The sequence below is a fragment of the Scatophagus argus genome, chromosome 19 (genome assembly GCF_020382885.2).
Source record: "Scatophagus argus isolate fScaArg1 chromosome 19, fScaArg1.pri, whole genome shotgun sequence".
Lineage (NCBI taxonomy): Eukaryota > Metazoa > Chordata > Actinopteri > Scatophagidae > Scatophagus > Scatophagus argus.
The window spans coordinates 4,343,000-4,366,154 of record NC_058511.1 but is presented as its reverse complement, the minus strand read 5'-3'; the positions used below and the strand labels follow the sequence as shown (position 1 = coordinate 4,366,154).

General features: G+C 42.6%; 1 protein-coding gene across 23 annotated transcripts in view; it reads right to left on the bottom strand.

Moving 5' to 3' along the window:
- Positions 1 to 23,155, bottom strand: part of LOC124050106 (nesprin-2) — a 76,008-nt gene that overhangs the window by 1,266 nt on the left and 51,587 nt on the right. For 17 of the 23 annotated variants that reach the window (XM_046372239.1, XM_046372238.1, XM_046372249.1 and 14 more), the window contains 28 exons: positions 22,443 to 22,607; positions 21,973 to 22,106; positions 21,322 to 21,496; positions 20,893 to 21,078; positions 20,625 to 20,738; positions 20,014 to 20,165; positions 19,650 to 19,794; positions 18,999 to 19,093; positions 17,526 to 17,760; positions 17,205 to 17,402; positions 15,800 to 15,922; positions 14,660 to 14,815; positions 12,028 to 12,186; positions 11,046 to 11,212; positions 7,302 to 7,464; positions 6,756 to 6,946; positions 6,151 to 6,301; positions 5,559 to 5,741; positions 5,299 to 5,436; positions 4,894 to 5,085; positions 3,938 to 4,238; positions 2,237 to 2,379; positions 1,993 to 2,119; positions 1,419 to 1,621; positions 1,167 to 1,343; positions 892 to 1,020; positions 612 to 806; positions 59 to 153 (listed from right to left, as the gene is read on the bottom strand). In XM_046372239.1, coding sequence (XP_046228195.1) covers positions 59 to 153; positions 612 to 806; positions 892 to 1,020; positions 1,167 to 1,343; positions 1,419 to 1,621; positions 1,993 to 2,119; positions 2,237 to 2,379; positions 3,938 to 4,238; positions 4,894 to 5,085; positions 5,299 to 5,436; positions 5,559 to 5,741; positions 6,151 to 6,301; positions 6,756 to 6,946; positions 7,302 to 7,464; positions 11,046 to 11,212; positions 12,028 to 12,186; positions 14,660 to 14,815; positions 15,800 to 15,922; positions 17,205 to 17,402; positions 17,526 to 17,760; positions 18,999 to 19,093; positions 19,650 to 19,794; positions 20,014 to 20,165; positions 20,625 to 20,738; positions 20,893 to 21,078; positions 21,322 to 21,496; positions 21,973 to 22,106; positions 22,443 to 22,607 — 4,592 coding nt within the window. Of the gene's footprint in view, positions 1 to 58; positions 154 to 611; positions 807 to 891; positions 1,021 to 1,166; positions 1,344 to 1,418; positions 1,622 to 1,992; positions 2,120 to 2,236; positions 2,380 to 3,937; positions 4,239 to 4,893; positions 5,086 to 5,298; positions 5,437 to 5,558; positions 5,742 to 6,150; positions 6,302 to 6,755; positions 6,947 to 7,301; positions 7,465 to 10,458; positions 10,589 to 11,045; positions 11,213 to 12,027; positions 12,187 to 14,659; positions 14,816 to 15,799; positions 15,923 to 17,204; positions 17,403 to 17,525; positions 17,761 to 18,998; positions 19,094 to 19,649; positions 19,795 to 20,013; positions 20,166 to 20,624; positions 20,739 to 20,892; positions 21,079 to 21,321; positions 21,497 to 21,972; positions 22,107 to 22,442; positions 22,608 to 23,155 lie in introns of those variants that run through there. The other 6 variants (XM_046372246.1, XM_046372252.1, XM_046372262.1 and 3 more) reach the window with 3 other exon arrangements.

Genomic DNA, 23,155 nt, shown 5'->3' with positions numbered 1-23,155 from the left:
CAAACTTTTCGCAGCAGAACTGAATAGTACAATAAAATAACGATGTCCTTCTGCATACCTTCGTGTAGAGGAACCTTTCTTTGAATTTGTGGCCTCCTGCGACGCATCTGCAGACGCGCTTTGGTGTTCGACCTCTGATCCAGATTCACAATCCTGAATTAAAGACAATGAAATGTTATTATTTCAGCATATGTACATGTACATAACTAGGAACCCAGATTACTATTTCTTTGTGCCTGCCAAAAAAATAAAAAACAATTAAATCAGCTAAACATACAGTATGTAGTTTCTGCCACTAGGAGGAACGGAAGTAGTGTGGGGAGTTTTTGTCTTCATACCCACTGCACAGATAAGTTAACATTTTAAAGTTTTATTCACATTACATTTAGTCACATTCATGTACTTCCTTCCTCATTCTCTCCTGGAAGTTATAGCGACGGGCGAAAAAATAAAGTGAATTGTAAGCCATTTTGATGTGAAACTGCGACATGTCTTTAAATTAAATGTAGTCACTTTTTATAACAAACTTGAGAATTTAAAATACCTAAGTTACCTGAGTTACAATATCATGACAGCCTGTCATGACATGACTTCATGGTTTAAAGTCTTACCAGGCGCTGCTGCAGACTGCCGAGGTCGTGGCCCACCTGCCTCAGCAGCAGTTTCAGTTTGCTGCCGGTCACGTGGAGCTTCTCCCGGGCCTCGTCGCTCTCCCCGGCCTCCTCCTCCGCAGGCTGGAGCTGAGACCACAGAGCCTGGAGGGAGGCCTGCTGGGTCTGCCTGGCCTGCAGCTCCTCCTGCAGATCCTGCAAACCACAAGCATTAGAGATGGTGTCGGTGGGTCCTTGCAGGAAAGTGAATACTTGGCATGATGTGATTATGTCCGCGTACTGTGAGCGTTTTGCGGTGCTGTTGCAGGGCTCTGACAGGTGTGTCTGGGTCACTGATGTCCACTGCGTAGCGCCTGCTCTCTGCGTGGGCCAGCCACAGCAGCAGAGAATGGAGGGTTTCATGAAACTCCTGCATGGAGGAGAAAGAGTATTGATGATCTAACAGAACAGGACAAACCCTACTTGTGAAGTGAAAGTTCATCCCGTCTTTGAAAACACCACAGGCCTTGAGGGTGCATGAACAGGCTCTAATGACTACTTGGTTTTCCTTCTCACCTGGCAGCGCATCAGCGTCTTCCTCAGACTCACGTCATGCTGCTGGAGGCCCGTGCACACTCGACTCCAGTCTCGGTTCATACCTGCCAGCCTCTCCTGCAGTTCTGGAGCTTCCTGAGCTCGCAGGTTGACAGCGAGCATGACGGACTTGTAGCGTGTAAACATCTTCTGCATGTCCTGAAAAGAAAAATCTCTGAGTATAAACACTAAGTGCTCATCACCAGATCTGTTCTGCCTGTCCTGAAAATTCACCTTCAGTTCTTTGGCTCTGGCTGCCATGTCCTCGATACTGGCTGCCGGGTCGGGCTGCTGGAGGCACTCTAGGGCCGGGATCACATTTTCTAACCAGGAAGTGATGTTGTCAAGGTCGGACGTGAGCTGCTGTGGCTCCTGAGGGCCGGCGTGCTGGTCGCTGCTGGACTGAGCCCGGAGCAGCTCCCAGCGTTCAATGACACCTGAGAAAGCACAAACGGTTACAGATGGTGGGTTCAGTTTGTGGTTTTGGTAGCCGTGTGTCCTGTGGATGCGTGTAAAATATAAACCCCAAACTGCTCCTTTAAAGCTGGAATCAGTAACCTCAGGTATGGCAAACTTTAGCCATGATGTCAGGTGCACTAAAACATACAACTTATTTACTACAAATTATATTACCTCACATCAACCACTTGGCAAATCGTACTGCTGTGATTTATATTTTTTTAAATGAATTTTACTACTCTTTCAGGCAGCCATTATTTTCTGTTCTTTCAAACTGATTACTAATCTGCACATTTATTGCCTGCCTCGCTCTTGCAGTTTGATGTGGCCAATTATGTTGGTCTGTCACCTGTCTGTTTGTCTGCGGCTGTCAGTCCCATCAGGCCGAGCTCCTCCGGTTGCTCTTCATCATCCAGGATCAGCGAGACTCGTTTAATGTCCTCGATGCTGCCGCTGCACTCGGACATGAGACGCAACTGGGGACACAACAGTCACACTTTGTATGAAGCGACTGCTCGTGTTTTGTTCAAATTTCCTTTCAGAGATCAGCGGTTTTAACTGGAGCACACTGGGGTAATGTGTTTGAAACGTACGTAGCTGTGCTTTAGAGGCGTGCTGGTGAGGGTGGGCGGAGCCTCTGCGTGACCTTCCGAGTCCAGTTGGGGGGATTGTGTTTCTGCGCCTGCCTGCGATCGCCATCTTGGAGACTCGTGTGCTGCCACAGACCTGCTTGAAACTGAAACACAAGCACAAAAGGAGTTAAACCACATTAAAAGCTCTAATCCAAAACGCCCTTTGGCAGCTTTGGCAAAGTCCCTTTAATCTAACAGTATCTCCTACCAATTCTACTTCTAATTTGACTCTGCTTTAGTTCTGAATGTTCCCCGCTGGGAGTTTTTTTGGTTTTACATTTTGCTGACTCATGTTTAATTTTAGCACCCCGTTTCGATGATTAAAATCAACAGGATCAAATTATAACTTGCTCACACTGGAAGAACATTTTTTTGTGTTCAGTGATTAGAATACAAAAACTTCACTGAAGAAAAATGAATGCTAACCAGAACCTGCATTAAGAAAGCCAAGAGGCCGTCCACGTGTAAAACTGGAAACCAGTTCACACCAGTCCTTGAACAGTTACAGGACTTTCTACTCTTATTATTGTTCCATGCAATAAAACGATAATTCAGATTCCCCTCAAAAGCAGACGGATGGTGTAACATTCAGTGAAGGCAGCTGATCATCTCAAAGAGAAGGTCTTATTCATTTTGGGCTATTATAAATCTGTCAAGAAGGATGAAGTCCCTGACTCATGTGCCATGAGGTTGGATAAAATGATGAGAAAACTCTGGAAGAAAAAGTGAGGAAGATAAGACAGGCTGTTGGAATAGGATGAAGGCCATGAAGGAAAGGGATAAAAACTTACTTTACTGAGGAAAGACACAGGTAAAGAAACTTTTAAATTATGCTGAAAGATTAATGAAAAAGACGTGTGCTCACAAAAGCTGACTTTAAAAAGTGAAAGTAAGCAATTTATGCAGCCACGGCTTAAGTTTCTGTTTTGCAGGTCAACACAAGACCGGCAAACAAATAAAACGAAATCTCTCTGAGATTTTTTACCTTTAATTACATCCCACCCATAAGCCAGCCAGCATACCACAATGTGTGTAAAATGCAGAAAAGCTGCTCAAAAAAAGTGTCAGAGAAAGAAAAGAGTGGAAAGCATTTCCACTGGCACTAAAGGATTTTCCAAACCAGACATACATGAAGTATCAGAGCAGCAGCATCAGCATGTCAGCAATAAGATAGCAGTGATGTGTGAGCTGCTGGAAACTTAATTCACCACAGAGAGCTGTGAGTGGATTTGTTAAGTCAAAGGCCTCCTCACTGAGTGCCTGCCCAGTGAGGAGGCGTCGACAAACTCCTCCCGGTTCTCACTCGGCTTCACCTCTGGGAGGAGAGACGTGTCGGACTAGATGGTGTGTGGATATTTATGAGTGTGTGTGTGAATCTGATGTAACTAACATTTTTTTTTTTTTTTTTTTTTTTTTAGCTTTAACGTATGAAATCCTGTTAATTAAGATGTTTATCACGTTCATTTTGGCACAGCTTCCACAAACTGAATAAATCCTTTCCCAGTAAGCCAGGAACATATTTTTTTAGGGACAAACTTTACTTGCTGGTTTAAAGTTCGTGTAAAGGTTCCTTAAATGTGAACATGGCATCCCGGTTTTATTACCCTGTCACATTTAAGAAATGTTGCTGTAGCACAAAACTATATGATACTGTGGATCTACCTGACAGTGCACTGAAGTAAGTTCTCTCCTCCTCATCTTCTTCCTCCCGCTCCTCCTCCTCATCATCGTCCTCATGTGACGATGATCCTCCTACGTCTCCGGTGTGGTCCCACTCCAGTGGCAGAGAGTCCACGCTGACAGGTGTCTCCCGCCCCGAACGCTCCAGTGGAGAGGCCAGCAGGTGGGTGGGTGTGGCCGGGAGGCTGCCGTGGCTCCGCCCCAGCCACCGCCGGCCAATCAGCTCCAAGCTTGACTCCAAGGAAAAGGCAGTATCAGAGAGCTCCGGTTCCTCTTTGACCACCTGCGGAAAAGAGATGATATGCATTCAGCCAGATGAATTTCTGTTCTATTCATCCCAAAATACTGCTGCAAAAGTTTTTGGCAAACTCTGATCACATCACTGCCAGTCTTCACTCTTCATGCAGTGGCTCCCTGAGATTTTGCTGATAACTTTGAAGGGCTTTGCATGATCAGACTCCTAGTTACACAAGATCCTTGTTCTGGGTGGTCCTGGCTGTTGCACCTCCTGCCTGAGCATCTTAGGGGTCCATTTCACAGAATTTGCATCTTTTAAAAACTCACTTTTATTGAAGAGCACATTTCTTCTTCTTTCTCCTTATTGTTTATATTGAGGTCTATTTTTTGTTTCTGGTTACTACATCACCATATTTTATCGCTTACTTAGCTTATTCAACTGTTATGCACTTTGTAACTCTGTTTCCAGTGCAGTCAAACAGGGGTGAAAGTGTACTGTGAGGTCTTTTTCCCTGATTTAATGTAATGTTTATTTGATAGGGGCAGATACATTACAGAGAGTTTCACAACAATTATTCAAAACAATGTGTCACAGCATTTCTAGCTGCTGTTGCTTTCCAGTAGAAAAAGGCAGATTTGGTTGTTTGACAAAATATCTTAAATTTATGAAAGGGAGAATGAGTGTATGTGGTCCAGCTCACCGGGGGCTGGCTGAGGCGCTGGTGGAAACGGACCAGTCTGCCGAAAACCTCCTGGCAGTAGGAATGCAGCTCCTCTAGGTCGTTCTCTATCTGTGCTGCATCCTGTGGTGAACTCTTCTGGATCAGACCCTCTCCAAACACAATCAGGCCGTCAATACGCTCTGTGTTCAGGGTGATCTCCTTCTGGAAACTCTGCAGGAAGACGGTTGAATGAGCACAGACTGAGGTAGGAAAACGCTTGGATGTTGAAAACCGAAAGGAACCAAACACAACTCTTAAGAGGTGTTTTGTTCAGAAAAATGAGGGTTTTTTTTCCCCCACACACAGTGATCATGATTTACAGATTGTCTGTAGTGCTGTCGCCATACAACAAGTATCTGTGTGTGTGCGTCTGCGTGTCCTCACGTTGAGCTGTTGTATCTTGTGATGGACGTCGCTCTCTGAAAAGTGTTCGACGTTGGTGAGCTGCAGGTCGAGCTCGGTCAGCCACACCAGCATGCTCTCCCTGGTGCTGTCAAACTCCTCCCTCTGGCTGGTGAAGTACTGCAAGAACGGTGAAGAAAAAGGTGATAGCTATTAATCATTCTGCTCTCAGCTGATTCGAATATAAATCTGAGATGTTTTTAAGAGCAGTGCAGCATCAGGCTCTTCGTCCTCCACTCTACCTTGAGTCGGCGGAGGATTGCGGCCACTCTGCGGTGCAGTGTGTCCCAGCGCCGGTTGCCTTCGTGCACCATGGCTTTGAGCTGGCTGGCTCGGTCAGTCCGGTTCTCTCTGGCCAGGCGGCGGTACTGATTATTGACCAGCTCCAGCTGAGTCAGCCGCTCAAGAACCTGCCTGTGGAAACCCTGAATAAAACAAAGGAGGATGAGATGGAAAATTTCTCTGCTAAACTGTGTACAGTTTATTATTTAGTAGCCAATTAATTAGTCAGACAGTTAATCATTTAAGTATTTCAACCCTTGGAAACTGCACATGCGTATTTGCTTGCTGTTGAAATAAAAACAAAAACAGAAGAGTTGTACCAAAAACTATTTCTTTGTCTAATTTAAAAGACACTTCAAAGAACATTGTGGAAGAAAAAGATATCAGTGACAATGACTGATCATAAAGTTTGGCAGCTTTTGTTGTTCGATAAGTCATTCATATATTCAGTCAAGATAAATTTAATGCCAACGATGAGAATAATTAACTTTGAGAAGCAAACTAGAGCACAGCTAACCCAAGTCTGTTCCGCCTGCAGACCTCAAAACTGACCTCGAACTTCTTGAGCTCCTCCTTGGCGACAGTATAAAGGACGTCTGCAGAGTTGGGGTTGGCAGCGGTGCGCTCGGCCATCTTCAGCCAATCCTCAAAGCGGGAGTAGTCATCGAGGAACTTGCACCAGAGCCTCCACGTCTCCTCGATCCTGCAGGGAGGATCTTACTGGAGTTACTGGTTTGCTGTGGAGGTTTCTCTGTGACACTGATGAAGGCTTTCGGGACCCACAAGATTTTTTTTAAATTTTTTTAACATGTGTGGCTGGGATCTTAAAAATAATCCTCTGAGAAATGTAAAGCATGATGATGTTTAATACCAATTGTAACTGATTAATTGGACTAGGTTCACTACGGTGAATGTACAAAACTTGTGTTTAATAATAATCACAATATACATACTGCAGTAATATCAGTAGTAAAAGTAACAAACCAAAAACCCAAAGAACTTAAATTCTCAAAATGTTCATCTTCAAAAGTTGCATGCATGTAAGGATTAGACTATGCACTGATCTGACTGATCTCCATGTGTTGAGGTCAGGTGAAGTGCGAGGACACCTTAAAGTATGTGTGTGTGTGTGTGTGTGTATGTTTTTCAGTTCCTACCTGAGCCTCCTGTCCAGAGCCAAGGCACAGATGGTCCTCCAGCGCTGGTCCAAGCTGCGGCTGGTCTCCTGCAGGGAGTCGCTCTCGGCTTCAGTGCCGCCAGCAGCATCCTCGTCCCGCAGCAAAACGTCGCACAGACTGAGTACTGACGCTACGCCCTCCGTGTGCTGCTCGATGTCCCTCTGCAGCTCCTGGACGCAAACAAAGAGAGACATCGTGACTGTCCATAACAGCAAAACCATGTGTTAAACATCAGTCCAGCGTCAGGGGAGAGGACAAAAGGGTCTCGCTGCATGAGAGCACCACTCCCAAAATTAAACAAAAGACAGATATGAATTATTAATCACGAAGAGAGACAAAGAGTGAGTGGGAGTAACAGAACTGGAAAGATTTAAAATAAGTGAGCAGAGATAGAAAACTAAAACCTAACGATACAAACGATAATACTGCAAAGATGAATGAAAGAACTGAGGCGACCTCAGACACTTAACCTTAAACTAGACCGTCTCAACGATAACAAGCAGCGTGTATCTGGACTCTGCGTACCTGCTGCTCAGCCAGCCTCCTCTGGATCTCCTGGTGGTGACAGACGCTGTAGGTGATGGGCCTGGACAGCTCGGCCTCGATGCGAGAAAGCCATGAGCGCAGGTTACTCATGTTCTTATCCAGCTGCTGCACCGTCACCAGAGTCTCCTTCAGCTTCTTCACCCTAAATACACAATTTCACATTTAGTCGTTCATACTGAAGCGGGCAGTCGATCCATCTTTGTGTCATTACATATTTCCATACTTATATTATTTGTGGAGGTCAGGAAATAATTGAAAGAACCAGTGATCCTTTGTGATGTTTATTCTTTTAAACACAAGGTAAATTTAAAAAAAAAAGACAACAATATCAGGAAAGCTAGTAGAAGATTTTTTTGGACATGACAGCTGACAAATAGAGAATGTGAAGGCAGAAATAGAAGTAAGAAAAGAAAGACACAAAAACGAAGAAACCAAAGATAAAGGCATAAGAAGAACAGAAAAGATACAAAGAAAAGAGAAACAATGACAGACAAACAGAAAGAAAGAAAGAGAAAAATTAAAGACAGAAAGACTAAGAGAGAAAGGAAGAAAGAAAAAGAAAGAGAAGGAAGTCAGAATGAGATAAAGTTGAGCTATCATAGGTATCGTACTCTAGAAGTGTCAGTCACCATGGCAACTGACCTCCCTTTGCTCACACACACACACAGACTGGTGTCATGGCAACACTGGGGACAATACAAGCTCTCCTCTGAGCCTTAAAAGCCTGAAGTGTGCCCCATTTGGGAGCTAGAGTTAATTTTTTTTCCCCATTTGATCCTTCCTCTCCTGTCAAAGTCCAGCATGGCCTATTGGGGCTGAGACGGAGAAAATAACAAGCGCATAAAGCAGCTGTGAGTGGAAATGGGAGGCTGAAGAACGCATTAAAGGGTCCTAACAACTGGGAGGACTATAGCTAAGATGAGTGCGCGCATGTTTGAGAGCCTTTTTAGATCTGTTCTTATGAGATCCATTTTGAATCGGAGACTTTCAGAGTTTGGGTATTTGTTATTTTGTATGGTTCTTACTTCTTCAAGAGGAGTTTAAGTTTAAGTTCATGGTCATGTTTATAGTTAGCAATGAGTATTTATTTTTCTTTTTTTTAACATTTAAAAGTTTGGGCTTCTTTTGTTAAACAAATTCGGCTGTGAGTGCACAGCTGTGCTAATGGCTCTGAGGCTGTTCTCGGGCCCAGTGGTGAGCTAAACGCTAACATCAGTATGCTAACAGGCTTACAGTGACAATCAAGATGCTGATGTTTAGCAGGTGATATTTACCAGATTGAAAATCTTAGTTTAGCCTGGTGGCTAACACTTGCTAATTAGTTTTAAATGTAATTAGGTTTGTAGGTCTTTGGTCATAAACCAACATTCTGCAGAACAGATGTACAGTATTTATTCTACACAGTAAAGTGACAGAAAAGTAATCTTTTGGTCTTGGAGCTGTGGTATCATAAAGGCACTATCCACAAGTTTTAAACAATACAAAGATACTGCTGTATTACTACAGCAGCTTGTGTTAAGACAAAAAAAAAATGCACTAAGATAAAATGGATTAATTAAATAAAAAAACGGTATATTATTGGTAATTGTACAAAAAACTCAGGTCTTGGATAAACACCAGTAAGTAAAAAAAATTAACTGTTTCCAAGCTTTAGTCAAAGTTCAGTAATAATGTACAGTACATGCAGTCAGTGAATGTTTGTGTGTGTAGTTTATGTGGCTTCATGTTTATGTCTGTGTAATGAAGACATAATAGAGTCGGTGTAAATTCTGTCCAGAAAAAGCTCTTCCCCCTCAGCACCAACAGCCATCCTGGTCAACTAAATTGTCTCTTTTCCTCTTTCACTCCCTCTCCACCTCTGACAGCCTAACAAAGACCAGCAGCCTCATGCGGAGGCCCAACAAAGACACAAAACTCGGGCAGGGGTCCCTGATGAGGAAGAGGACAAGAGCAGAATGGATGGAGGGAAAAAAAGAGCTGGAGGATAAGGGAGGATATATGGTTGGAGGATGAATTTAACAAAGTACATCTGACCACGGGAGGGCTCAAAGTTACTCAGAGACTAAACTCCAACTGACATTTACTTTTGTCACTGTAACTGTAAAGTATGAGGACTGTGAAGTCTTTACTGTACATGTGCTTTTTAAAATTATTTTTTGCAAAAATCTATCGCTTTTAAGTGCTTTGACTCTGAGTAATCGAGATGGCTACATACATTACAAAATACAGATTTTATGTGACTTCGTGTGCCTACTTGACTACTGCACTGCATCAAAAGTGGTGACCTAAAGACCCAAAGGCTTTTAACAGCTTGGTGTTAATGCACCCAACTCTACATAAATTCTCATCTACATAAAAGGTTCATCAACATCTGTTTCCAGCGTCAGCATGCAACGATTTCCAGTAAAATAAGGTGTAGATAAACACACTTTAAGCTCCCACACCCAACTGTGAAAAAGACAAAGTTAGCAGTTAGCTTCTGAGGAAAGTCCAACATCTTCCAGGGAAAGAAAGCTCAAATCAGAACTAAAAGCAAAGTTAAAAAAAAGACTTTCCAGCAGGCTGATGATGTCGCTCTGCCTCTGCTGGATGTGTAACACATTATGTTAAGCTGTGCTTCCTGACTTCCTTCCTCACCCTCTGACTCTCACCTGAAGGTTACAGTGAAAGGCAACAAAATGAAAAGGCCGTCACTTTGCATAAAATTAGGGATTTCTCTGTTGTTCAACTTTTGTTGGAAACATTTGCGATAGTGTAAGGACACAACTCAACACAATATATTACTACGGTCTAGTCATTTTTAGACATTTTAATGCTTAGAAGCTACACCTTACATCTGTCATGTCTCACAGTAATCTCAGCCTCTTGATTAAATATTCAAACAGAAATTGTAGTTCACTTATTCCCTACAATCTGCAAGGGTGACTGCAGAATGCTATTCCATCAAGAGGTACATGATAATACATCTTGCCTGAATGGGATCAAGCCCCCTGAATCTTTGAGGGGACCCCACTTTGAGAATCAGCGACTGATGGATTTATGCATGCAGAAATGCCGGGCCCCTCACATCATCCCGCTCTGACACTAAGTAATAAAAAAAACCCCAAAAACCCCCCAAAAAACGGGTGAGGGGGGTCAGTGTGGACATGGGGACATATGGTACTGTCTGAGACTTAAGCACAGCTTTTTCATGGTGGTGGTGAGGGGTAGGTTGGTTGTGGAGGTTTAGAAGTCTGCATCTTCAGCTCCTGAACTGCACTCTCCATCTGTTTGAGTGGGGTGGAGGTGGGGTGGGGGTTAACCAGGAGGCTTAACCTACAGTCTGTACATGAGAAGCCATGTATTCCTGACAGCTGCAGAGCATGACAAACACAACAGCAGGTGGATGGATTCACATTACAGCTATTGTTTAATTATAGGCTGCCAGTTAAATCTATTCACCTCTTAATGATGCTCTTTAATGTAGAGTGGCTTCGCTGTGAAAGGTGCTTGTGCAGAAGGCTAATGACGGCATGAAATTTAGCGTGCGTTACTCAAACACACACACACACAAAGAGAGCTACTCAAACTTTGATTTTTAATCTAAAAACCTTCTTAATATTTGCATTTGAAAGTGCTCAACGCACTATTCAACAGCTTCCCTTTTAATTGATACAAACACACACACACACACACGTAAGTGGGCACCTGAATCAAACTTCACGCAGCTGCGGCTGCTCTCACCTGGCTTCGATGTGGTGAAAGAGGTTGTGCCAGCGCTGGTTGACCTCCAGCAGAGAGCCGTGGACCTGCGTCTGCTTGGCCTCGTCACTGGCCAGCAGCAGCTGCTCCCCCAGCTGCTTCAGGTGGCTCTTATTCTCACTAAACAAATTGATTTCCTCCATACAATCCTGGGGATACACGACATGACATCTCTTTATAAGAAAAAGCATTTAATTTAAACTCTTTTATAAATCCAGCTGGAATAAAAAATATGAACACCCAATTATGAACTGTAGCATAAGTGAACTGTATGCTTTGTTCTCACGTTTACCGTTACATCCGATCTGTGATCAAAAGGATGAGAAGTAAGCTCCACAGTTTTAATAGTGTGTCTATGACAGACCTAAGCAACAGCCTCAACACCAAGTGCTGCCTTCAGAGATCAAAATAATTAAAATGGACTATATCAAGTGCCTCTACTTTTCTCGTCTCATCTGACTGCTCTCCTTGACTAAACGAGCAAGCTTCACGATGAGACAGGGAGATACAAAAGGCCTTCAGCCACTGAAAGGACAACTGCTGTGTATGAACAAAGGACGTGCAGTCATCCCATTCCAGGCCACCATCTGTTATAAATAGCATAATGCATGTTGCTCATGTGGGAATATTAAACTGCAGTGGTGAGCATTCAAAATCATGGATTCACTGTGGGCTCTACAGAATGTGTTACTTAAGAGGAAGTCCAGTATGAGTGTTTTATAATGTGCTTACAGGATCAACAGCACCTCTAGGTCTTATCCAGCAGTCATATCAGAAGTAAGAGAAGTAAAACGTCCTCAAACTCAAAAACACTCTCATCACAAAGGTTTCCGAGATCGCCTCTAATCAGACAGAGCCCTAATGTGCGTCTGTTTTAGAGTCCTGTCACATGACGTCGGTATGAAAAGATGTGTTCTCCCACATGTTCGGATGCAAAGGCATTAATGTGGCTCAGATCTCGCACCTTCTTCAGTTTTTCCACCATTTCCTCTATGCTCAGATCACCGCTGTGGCACACTTTGTTCTCCATCTGAGTCAGCCAATCACAGAACTGCTTGTTCTTGTCGTTGAAGATGGTCCAGGCATTGAGGCGGTCTGCGATCTCCTGCCTGCGCAAGGATACCTGGGAGGAGTCAAAGGTGACAGAAATGGCATTTAACAACTTTGCACACTTTTAAGTCACGGGAATAAATGTCAAACTCGGTGTTCAGACGTCACCATTTTATGATTTGAGACTGAGCATCCAGGTGTATTTATATGGTCAAAAACTGCCTCATGTTCAATTCAAGAGCCATAAAAACACTTCATTTTAGAGAAACGAAAACATTTTATTGTACTGGTGGGACACCTGTGGTGCCAGCTTAACTTCTGTTAGAATAAGTTGTGCATGACCGACAGCATTAAGGTATCAGACAAGTATTTGATTAATATTAGAACTCGCATCTTTTGATGCTACTATCATGCTAGCAGCTGACTTATAGTTATAGCTTTTAAACAAACCATGAAAATGACAATATTAACGGCAGCAAAACAAATGATGACGAGCCACTTTTGGTGTCATATTTATAACTTGCCGGGAAAAGCGATGCATGAAAAGGTCATAACTGTTTTAAATGCCGTGTTGGGTCGGTGCCTTGGATTTTGACAAACGTCGCTCCAGTCTGAAACAGGGTTACTGGTCATGACACAGTCCGGTATGCATCCGGGAAGCTGTGACCTAATTCTACAACACAACAGTGCATTTTGTAGATTTGAGTATAGGGATGCTTAACCTGATAAATTACTGAAGAAACGTTCAGGCTTTCATAATGTGTAATGTAAGAAAGTACAGCTTAGTTCAACAGACTGCATGGTACAGAAGTGAATAAAAAAACAGTGAAACCAGCATGTTTTCTTTCATTATACTGAAGCACTTAATCTCTCTCTATCAGAGTCAGTAATCAAGCGAACTGAGAGCAATCCCCAAGGGACTTTGGCTGTTTGATAAAATTAACGAGGTCCATTTTCCTAATGACAGCTTAATGCCATGAAAACACTGCATTACATAGCTGAGGAGGGGGCTGATGATCTTTTTGAGGTTAAAGGGCTTAGCCAGCCCACAGGGCATGTTTAAAACAGCTATATTTTACTGTTCGGTGGCATTTATTTGATTTCAATGAGCCCTGCTTTGTTTTTAATGTACTGATGTTGCTGGACCTTTTGGGCTCGGGAGAATTTAGGACGCATTGTGTGCTCCTGTCACCCCATGAGGACTTTGCGCTGCCCCTGGAACAATAGAGCCTGTGCCTCGAATCCCTTTAGGCCAGTCAGGCCATCTGCTCATCAGACCCATTCCAGTGGCTTCCCCCACCTACAACCTGTTAACCATGCAGAGGAAACTCGGATCCAGGCCCCCTGGACATGTCAGGAGTTAAAAGGGATGAAAAATCTTGTGTGATTTAACAGCTGAGATTAGTCCTTTTTTTCCCAAATAAGATCTCTCCATATTTTCATCACAATTATAAAATTATAATTATAAATTATAATTGTAAATTGTAATTTATAATTACAATTATAAATTATCGTATTGCTGAAGAATATATATGTTAAAAATGGATATGATTGTACATTTGATGTTCTGAAACACTCTGACTGGTTGGTCTTTCGTAGAAGATACCTAAAGGCTTTCAGGAAATTACAGGTTTTATGTTTCAGGTTTGTTTTCGGACAAACCTAAGAAGAACTGAGTAGTTGAGCTCAGCAGCTAGTATGGTTGTACAGATAACAAAAGAGAACAAAAATCAACAGAAAAAATAATGACTGGACAAACTGGCTGCTGTTGCTGCATTTGTGAATCCCAGCAGCTCCTGCCAAAACAAGAGCAGGTGGAGGGCAGCCGGCCTGACTGAGGACCCAATTAGCATGCAACGGCAAATTATGCCACAAATCCTAATAACTGACAAAAATGTCCTGAGCATGTCATAACTGTTGGTTTCTCTAGAACAAGAGTGCATTTGTGTTTAAGCCAAAAGACTTAACTGTAGGAATGTGTGCCTGTGTGTGTGTGTGTGTATACAGCAGAGTTACTTTCACCATTAATGCAGTTACAGCATAAGCAGCCTGTTCCATGTTGAGAGTTGAGTCATGTGGTTGTTCAGGAAGCACAGCGACTCTGAGTCAGGAGCTAATAACTATAACTATAAATAATAACTACAGAAGAGCTTACCTCTTTATTAAATTATCAAATTTAATTATTTTAACTTTGAAACACTTTAAAATTTTTCACACTAATAAATTAAGGTGACCTGTGAGAAACAAAGTTGCCAAAGTACTAACAAGAAGTTGTTTTTTTTTTTTTAATTTTTCCCTCCATGAACCTGCACATGGTGGCTCTTTTCTTAAACAAATGAGTGTGAGTGTGTGAGTGTGCATGTGCGTGTGTGTGTTCAGCCCCAGCGGTGCAGAGGCTTTGTGCTGCTGGTCACCGCCAAAACACCACTGGTAGCAACTTTTCCCTCCTTCTCTCAGCTAAGTCATTATTCTCCACCTGCAGCAGCTACACCTCTCACTTCCTCTGGTTCAGTTAAATGTCTCTCTCTCTCTCTCTCAGTTCTCACCTTCATACAAAGCTCTTCCCATTGACCATGGAGTTGTTCCAGCTGCTGCTCCAGCAGAGCCGAGTCACCGGCCGTGACATACTGGGACAGGTCCGTCTTCATAGTGGCCAAGCCCCTCAATCCACTGGCCAAATGCTGCAGAGAGAGCTCCGTCTCCTGCATGACACACACAAACGTACAGATAGTTTAACACCCGGTCAGACAGCCATGTACGAGCTGCGAGCTCACGCTTCCCTAACTCTTTCTCGCTCCGACTGTCCAGATTAAAGGGCTGTGGATGGGACAGGGGGAGGGTAGAAGGGGTGGAAAAGGGGGAGGGGAGTGAAAGCATGGGGGTATTGAATAAGGGAAAAGGGAGGGGGGGACTCAGAGGCTCTCTGCTGCAATGGGGGGCAGCCACTGTGGGAGCTGAGGGGTGGGGGAACTTTTAGAGCTGCTGACCTTCCAACAGATTCATGCAGCTGATTTATTGGGACTCGTGTGTAAAGTTTATTTTTTTAATACCAGACACATTCTGCAGTGATAACTCATTTTCAGAATGATGATAAAACCTTTATTTTCTTCCTTTGAGATTTTCCTCCGCAAATGTTCATCTGCAAAATCATGGATGAACACTCACAAATAATTTGGGCTTTTAGCGGCAATTTTTGAGACTTCTGCTGAATATTTTTTTTCTACTCTATTCATACAAAGTGTTTTCACAGACTGTCTCCTCGGATGTGATGAATCCTTGCATTAATGCACAGGATTTTTTTACTTTTCCTGTTCAATTATGTTTGTCTGTTTCCACACATAAGGTAAGCTCTAAAACATGAACTATGTCTTCTCCAAAATCTTCTTCACACGACCAAAAACCAAATTATTTGGTGGGGAAATCTTTTATTTTTCATTCATCAAAAAAGAGGAGACATTTTTATCTTGCCTGGATTTGCAATAACCCATAATTCCCAGAGAAATATTACGGACATGACCTCAGTGTCATCAGCCGTAGCCACGACCCCGTCAGCCACTGGCAGAACTGTAGGTACTGTGGGCAGTTTTGTGTAGACTGAATGTGTACAAAAGTCATTCCATTATGAATAAGTGGCGGTACAAATATTTGGGGGTTGTGATTTATTTTATTCCAGCTGTCGTGATTACCTGAACGAGTTTCTCGTCTTCGGGGTCCCGCGTTCTTTCAGGTGGCAGCTGTTTTAGCTTTGTTTTCAGCTCCCTCAGCTCTGACATGATGCTGGTGATCCTGTCCTGACACTGAGACCATTTCTGAACAGCCAGCATAACACACAGAAAGGACATCTCAGTTTAACAAATATCTGCATGTACATTACGTCTGAAATGAAGGCCTGGCCTGCAGGCAGATGAAACGGAGACAACTCAAAAGTACATGCCATATTATAAAGATTTATCATACAATTTATTATGACTTTGGCTTTGTTGCCTTTGGAATAAAGGTGTCTCCTAAAAATGTGTTTGTGTGTATGTCAAGAATGGTCATAAACTCACATTAAATGGAACAAACTCGCAGTACGAAACGTTTCTGAGCATAACATGATGACAAAGTTGCTGTCAGATTTACTTTGTGCATTAACGCTACTCTCTGTGTCTCATTGACATGTTGCTCAGAGGGATTTCCCCTCCCCTGGGTGGATCCTGTTCAGCTTAAAGGGGTTAACACAACTTTCCCTTGACCTTGCAGGGCATGGGCACCAAAACATTCAAATGCTGAAACACAGCTCATGAAGCTGGGAAGCCCTTTTGTAACTGATACAGCAGTGACAAGAGCTTGGAGTCAAACCAGTTAACTTTAATATCAGTAGTGTCTTCTAAAGTGTTAACCGATCATTCATTGTGTAACTCTTTCCACTCTTTGTATGTTGCCTGTATTACGCTTCATTCTTACAGTATTCTGTTAGATTACAGGTATGGCCATGCTTTGATCTGTGGCAACCAGCTGTCTCTGGAGGTGGATCATGGACAGATTTGAGCTTCTGTTTGATCCCTCTTGGCTGGAGGTCTGTGGCAGGGCAACACACCAGCTCCTGTATGTGAGCGCGCGTGTGTTGGGGAAGGATCAGGTCCTGAATATGGGTCATGTAAAGCTGCCACCTCCTGCTCCCTTGTTAATACCGTACACATGCTCCTCTTTTGGATTTAGAGCTGCACTCCGCTACGCTACGCTAACACTGCAAGATCATATCTGCAAGTTTCACTGAATTTTTCGGCCTGCTGAGGACATCTAATTTGTTTTCATCCACATCTGCAGCAGAGTTGTGTTAAAATATATAATTAGCCATTAGCCACTAGCAAGTAAGCTAACTAAGTAAAGGAAAGTGACTTCATGGGCATTTTAGGTGATCAGTAAGTTCCCTTGGCTGTGGTGACAAGTGAGTGTGGAGTGTGGAGATATCCCTGTCAGAATACCATGTTTAGTATTTCCATTAAAAGGCTTGTTGCAAAAAAAAAAAAAAATCTAATGTAAGATTTAACATAACAAATGAAAACAAGACATAAAGGTGTTGGTGTTTAATGGAAAGAGGACTGTCACCTGAACAGTGGTGCTGACCAGGCCTCGTCTCCTCTCCAGCAGTGAGCAGGTTCGCTCCCAGGACTCCTGCACAGCCAGAAGCTCTGACTGCAGTCGGCTCTGACACTCCGACTCCGTCATGGTTTCACATAAATGTCTGCCAGCCTTCAGTGTCTGGACATATACGGTGGAGTGGACACCCAGAGCATCTTCGACACACTTGGAGAGACGCAGAGCTTGTTGTTCAGCATTTTGTTCAGTTTAATTACACACAAATTTACGATTTAACCAATATGAAATAAGTTGTTTTTGTTCAGATAAGTGACATCTGTAAACACTAACCTGGTGGTCATCTGTGCAGTTCCGCAGCTGACGCAGTGCACACAGAGCGGGTCCAGCAGGGGGCAGCAGTGGGTCAACGTCCCTCAGCAGCTTCCACAAAAGCTTCAAGCCACGACGGTAGACTCTCCACTGGCCCAGCTCCTCTTTAATCCAGCGCCTGTGTTGGCGAACCAGAGCCACAGAGCTGAACCACCTCTCCCTCATGCGGGTCGCTTGTGTCACCAGCTCAAATCTGCTGCAAGAAGAGACAAACAAAAACTGTTGGCAGACATGTTGACACCCAACCACAAATTATTAATTCAATAGAAAATTGAGAATGAGTGGGAAAAAAAAGATACTAACAGGGGCATTAGGTTTTGGGAAATGTAATTAGGCATAATACACTTACGCTTGTTAACAAAAAACAGCACAAAGTGAAAAATTACAATCTGGTCCTGTCACAGTTTGTCAATCAGTGTAAAAGCCTTGGGCAGCAATCTAAGCAAGAGTGAGAGAAGAAACTTTCCATGTTTTCTAAAAGCTGCAAAAAAAAAAGAAAAAAAAAGAAAAAAAAAGCATCATGAAAAGAGACATTTGCTGTAACTTTTCCAGTGCAGGAAACACCTGCACACACTCTGCACTTTGTTGTGTGTCAGCATTCACCAAATATGTGTGACTCTTACAAGCTAAGAGCCTAAGAGCGGAGTGCAACCAAAAACATGAAATCTAATAATTTTATCTGGTCTGCGAGGAATACAAGACTACAAATCAACACGCTCTGATAACTCGGCTTACTACCACAGTTTTTCGGTGGCTTGACCCCCTCACTGAACCAAATATTTTTTAAAATACTGGTGCCAGGAAGATATCTGCCACTGTCAATCCAAATACTCAAAGGTAGTTAATGAGTGAAACATTTATCACTTCAAAAGTGGTAGATTTTTGTCAGCTGTCATGGTTACATGGTTGTTTTTAACCATTTTGCCTGGTTGCTGAACCTAATTTAGAGAGTTTAAACCCTGACAACAAGGTTGTAAACAGGGAGGGAATTCAGCCAAAATCCCAGCTGAAGGAGTTACTCCATTTGTTGAGACTGTGATGCACGAAGAATAATAGCCCTCATTTTGACTTAGTTTTTGTCTGCATTGCTTATGTTAACGTAAATACTCTGAAAACAGCACAAAGCTGTGAGTGTAACAAAGGGCGGCCTGTAAGTAGCTGGTAAAGCTGTGGGGCTTCGCGGTATTTAAGTTCCTTCAATGCAACAATAAATGATTTATCCAGGGCTTCCTGTGCAATCATAAACTATTTGAACGTCTATTATAGGCACCAATTTGGTGCCAATATGGCACAAAACACTTGCTGTTCAAATGAATTAGAATAACTAATCAAACCGAGGAGTCCGCTGAGCTGAACATACTCTTGAAACTATTTTGTAGTTTTGAAATAAAAACTGTTACTCTCTCGTCTTCCAAGGCTTTTTCCATCACTTACCTTTTCTCTTCGTTTTCTTTTTCCACAGACTCGACTGTCTGACAGAGAAGACTCTGCAGAAGCTGGTGTCCAGTAATTATTTTAGTCTCAAGCCTCTGTGTGAGTGTGAAGCAACAACAGAAAAGAGTGTGAGATTCACATCATATTTTTCATTTGAGCCATTGCACAGCAGGAACACTCACATGAGTTTAAGGCGGACGACTTGCTTCAAAACACAATTTAAAACAAGCCTCCTTCTCTCTGCCATAATCACAGTGTTATATTAAACAAGTCCCGATGAGGTCGTAATTCAGCTACCTCATGTCAATTTAACCAATTATTTCTTTGTCAACATGATTCTGACACTACCTATTCTAAAACATAGGTAGAGTGTGGATGAGCTGTTGATCAGACTAATCTGCAGATGACAGGGAGGGTAAGACTTTATTAACAAACAGTTCGGCAGTAGTGAGAAAAGCCGGCGACTTCACACAACTTAACTTTGATTTTAGGGACACTTAAAGCATTGATGAGTGGCAAATTGAGTGATTTGTCATTTCTGTGTCCCTAATTCCAACAAGTGAACAAGTGAAGTCCTAAAGCAATTCAGACACCGGACCCTGCAAATGTCTCTGAAATGTAGTGATGATAAATGTGCTACATGTGTCGTACTTGATGAACTGTCAACATCTCTCGGAGCCCGGAGTAACTGGGAGGTTTATTAGATGTCGACTCCTCAAGCGTCTTCTGGAGAGACATCAAGTTCTCACATTTCTCCTGAAAGCTCTGAGAGCACAGATGCTCAGCCTGAAGCTCCCTGGACAAAGAAAAAAAAAGGACAATTAACTGGAAACTTTGCTCAAAACACACTCATCCACTGTATTTTTCTATCAGAAAATTAGGCATAAACTGTTATTGTAATAAACAGTTTAAAATGGATCTCTGCACTATTCAAACATCGACAGCAGGAAAACACACAACACAGAAGCACAGTCTGTGGGTTTTAATTTGTGCATCTTTTCAAGCTCTGCCTCACCTGTTCATATCAGATATGTGAGTCATGATTTCAACCCACTGCCTGCGGAGCATGCGCACTCTCTCGCTCTCGTGGTTGTTAAGGGTCACATTGCCACTCATCTCCATGACGTCAACCAGTGACGCAAACAGGCTGTTGAGCCCCGACAGATCCTGTAAACACATCCAAGAAATACAACAAAATACGGCACATTTTCAGTCCATGCAGTTCTCGCATGATCAAACAGAAACAAACACCAAACCCACGTAAGAACCATGTTGACTGGACGTTCCGAGCCTTGTTATTGACAAAAAATATCGACAGGACAACATACTGAAAGTTTAGATAGCTGGATTGCGTCACTCTTATAACTGTTCCTCATCTTACTTCTATTCGGGACATGCTCCAAGATTCAGACTACATCTCCTATAATCTGAAGGTTTTGAGGGATGTAAACAGGAAGTATTATGCTGCTATGGAGTCAATGAGTTAGCCGTGAGCTGCAACACAAGCCCTGCTTTTTAGCCTAGAATTGTATATTTTATTTGTGTATATTTTGGCCAATAAAAGCATTATTATTAGTATTAAAATTAGTTATTAGAAATCCCTGTCTGAAATGGAATCTGACCAACCTTCAGAGAGTCTGTGTCATTTAAGCCAGCCTTAAGTTGCCTCTGAATGTCCTGTGTCTGCATTTCAAGGGCCTTCAGTTGAGCATGAAATAAATTTTCTTCCTCCAAATCTTCCTGCACACAGAAAGAAATGAGCTGTTGGTATCAACCTGCATCTGTGAAATATGACCATTCAGTTTTAGTTTCCTGTAAAACTGGTTAAGGTAATCTGGTCTCTCAGTCACTACTATTAAAAAAATTAAGCCCATATTTTGACTGTTTTCTTCACCTGAAGACTTTTATTTTTTCCTGACATCAACTGGCTCACCACCAGGGTGTCGCGTGACAGCAATCTGGTCTCTGATTGGATCAAATTTGCAGCCATGGGTTCTAGACGTCCAATAAGAGGCTTGGAAGCTTCAAGAACGTCTCCCACGCTGCTTTGCAAATCTTCAGCAGCATCCTGCAACTGCTGCTAATGAGCGAGGGTAAAAACAGCCAGTTAGAGGGAAGAATGAGAAGATAAGGAAAACAATATAGAAATGCTTTTTTTCCCCCTCTTTAAATCCACGTACTGACATTGAAATTAATCAAATTACTTGTACAAACTGCTAACCATCATCTTGAAACCAAAATTTGAAGATCATAACATCGCAGCTGCTTTTTTCCCTCTATGAAATCATATTTTGTGTGCCTAGTAAAAGCACCCTGTACTCACCACCAGCTGTGTGTCCTGTTGAGGTGAGGATCTCGTCACCTCCTCCCACTGATGCCACAGTTTTTCCAGGTGAAGGGAACACCGGTCAGACAGGTGAGTGTACTGCTGCCAGAGGGAAAGTGTCTCTCTAGTCTTCATGTGCTCGTCATTTAGCTCCTGCAACACGTCCTTCCGCCTGACATCAACACAATACAAAAGTCCATTATAACTATACATGTAATATGTGGGTGCAGACAGTAAAGCTACCTGATTAAACTGTAGTACACAAATCTTCATGAATCTTTGAAACAGCCCACAATAACTGGCCTTTAAGATTATGTTTTCACTATTTTTGAACTATGGAGAAAAATGGGTCAAAATAAAAGATTATTAATGGTAGATTGTATATATACATGAAAACATATTTATATTTTATTGCTATTATCTGAATACCATGTATTTCCAAAAAAATTATCATGAGCTGAGCAAACAGCCTTGTTTTCAGATTAGCAACAATTCATTTTCTTAGTATAAAAAGAACACTTAATCCACTTGCTTACTTATAAAAAAAAAACCTTTTGAGACATTTTTTCCCCCAGACTTCAGTGATTTGTCTTCTTTAAATTTGAATTTGATCCAGTGCGTCTGTTTTGTTCATTTCAAGCCACTGACCGTTTTCGCTCTTCTTCCAGCTGATCATCCAGAGCCTGAGCTGTTCCACGATGAAGAGTCTTCACGAGACTCTGATAGGATTTGTCCACAGACGCCCATAGCTCTTCCCCTTTCCCGACCTGCTCCTGGAGTAGCTGTGGACGACAAACACCTTTTACATTTTCGCTTCAGTGGAGCATTTGCTTTCCCAAAACCTGAGTATGTGAGCACTGAGGGCTTGACGTCCCTTCAGGTTCACACCTTCACTGAATCTGTCAAAACTAGACGGAAAAGACTTTAACTTTATACACTTACAGAAGGCTGTTCGGGGGCAACCTGATGGGCTTTTCTACATTGTACATTGTGGATTAAAAGCTGCAAATTGCTGTCACAATCACTATGATAAAACAGAACGTGTTTATTTATTCGTATGGTTGTAAAGCCGTTTATGTGCACGTGTATGACACACGACAGTCGGTGCTTAAACTCACCTGAAGGAGGTCCATGTACCCGTCTGCCTGCTTTAGAGAGAGCAGAGGCTGATGCTGCAGAGAACAGCGCACCCTAGTGGTGTGCAGAGAAACCTCACTCAGAGCTCTCTCGAAACATCCCCACTCCTCCACAGTCTGCTGTAGAGCTGCTCTCAGAGCTGCCATCTGCAAGTTATGACAAAGGAAGATATGATGTTTGGTGATGCAGCATCCTTGACATGAAGGAGCATTTACTTCAAAAAATATAGGACTGTATTGTTACTTTAATAGCAAGATGTATACTGGCAAAATATCCTGCAGGTATCCCTGGTAGGTCATTGGATCTTGTTTCATGCCCACAATGCAAAAATAATAACATTGTGCATTCTGCCAAATCACAAGTAACTTACTATCAATGAGTACTACACTTAAGTAACATTTGTAGCTTGTGCTTGGCGTGGAGAACCATAATTCTAACCAATGGCACACTAAGTATCTGCTGTTGCATTTATGGTTTTGGACTATTTCAGGTGAGGGTATTGTGTTTTGGCTGATTTTAGCTGTACACATCCAGCTCCATCATTACTAATAAAAACAGGTATCTGACTACCTTTTATGTTTCACATGTCCTACAGGCTAATGTATCAGCAAAAAGTTTCCATGGCTGTCACATAAGCAAAGTGCCTATTATACATCCAGCAGGGTGTTATAATATTCGCTCTCCTTTAAGCTTT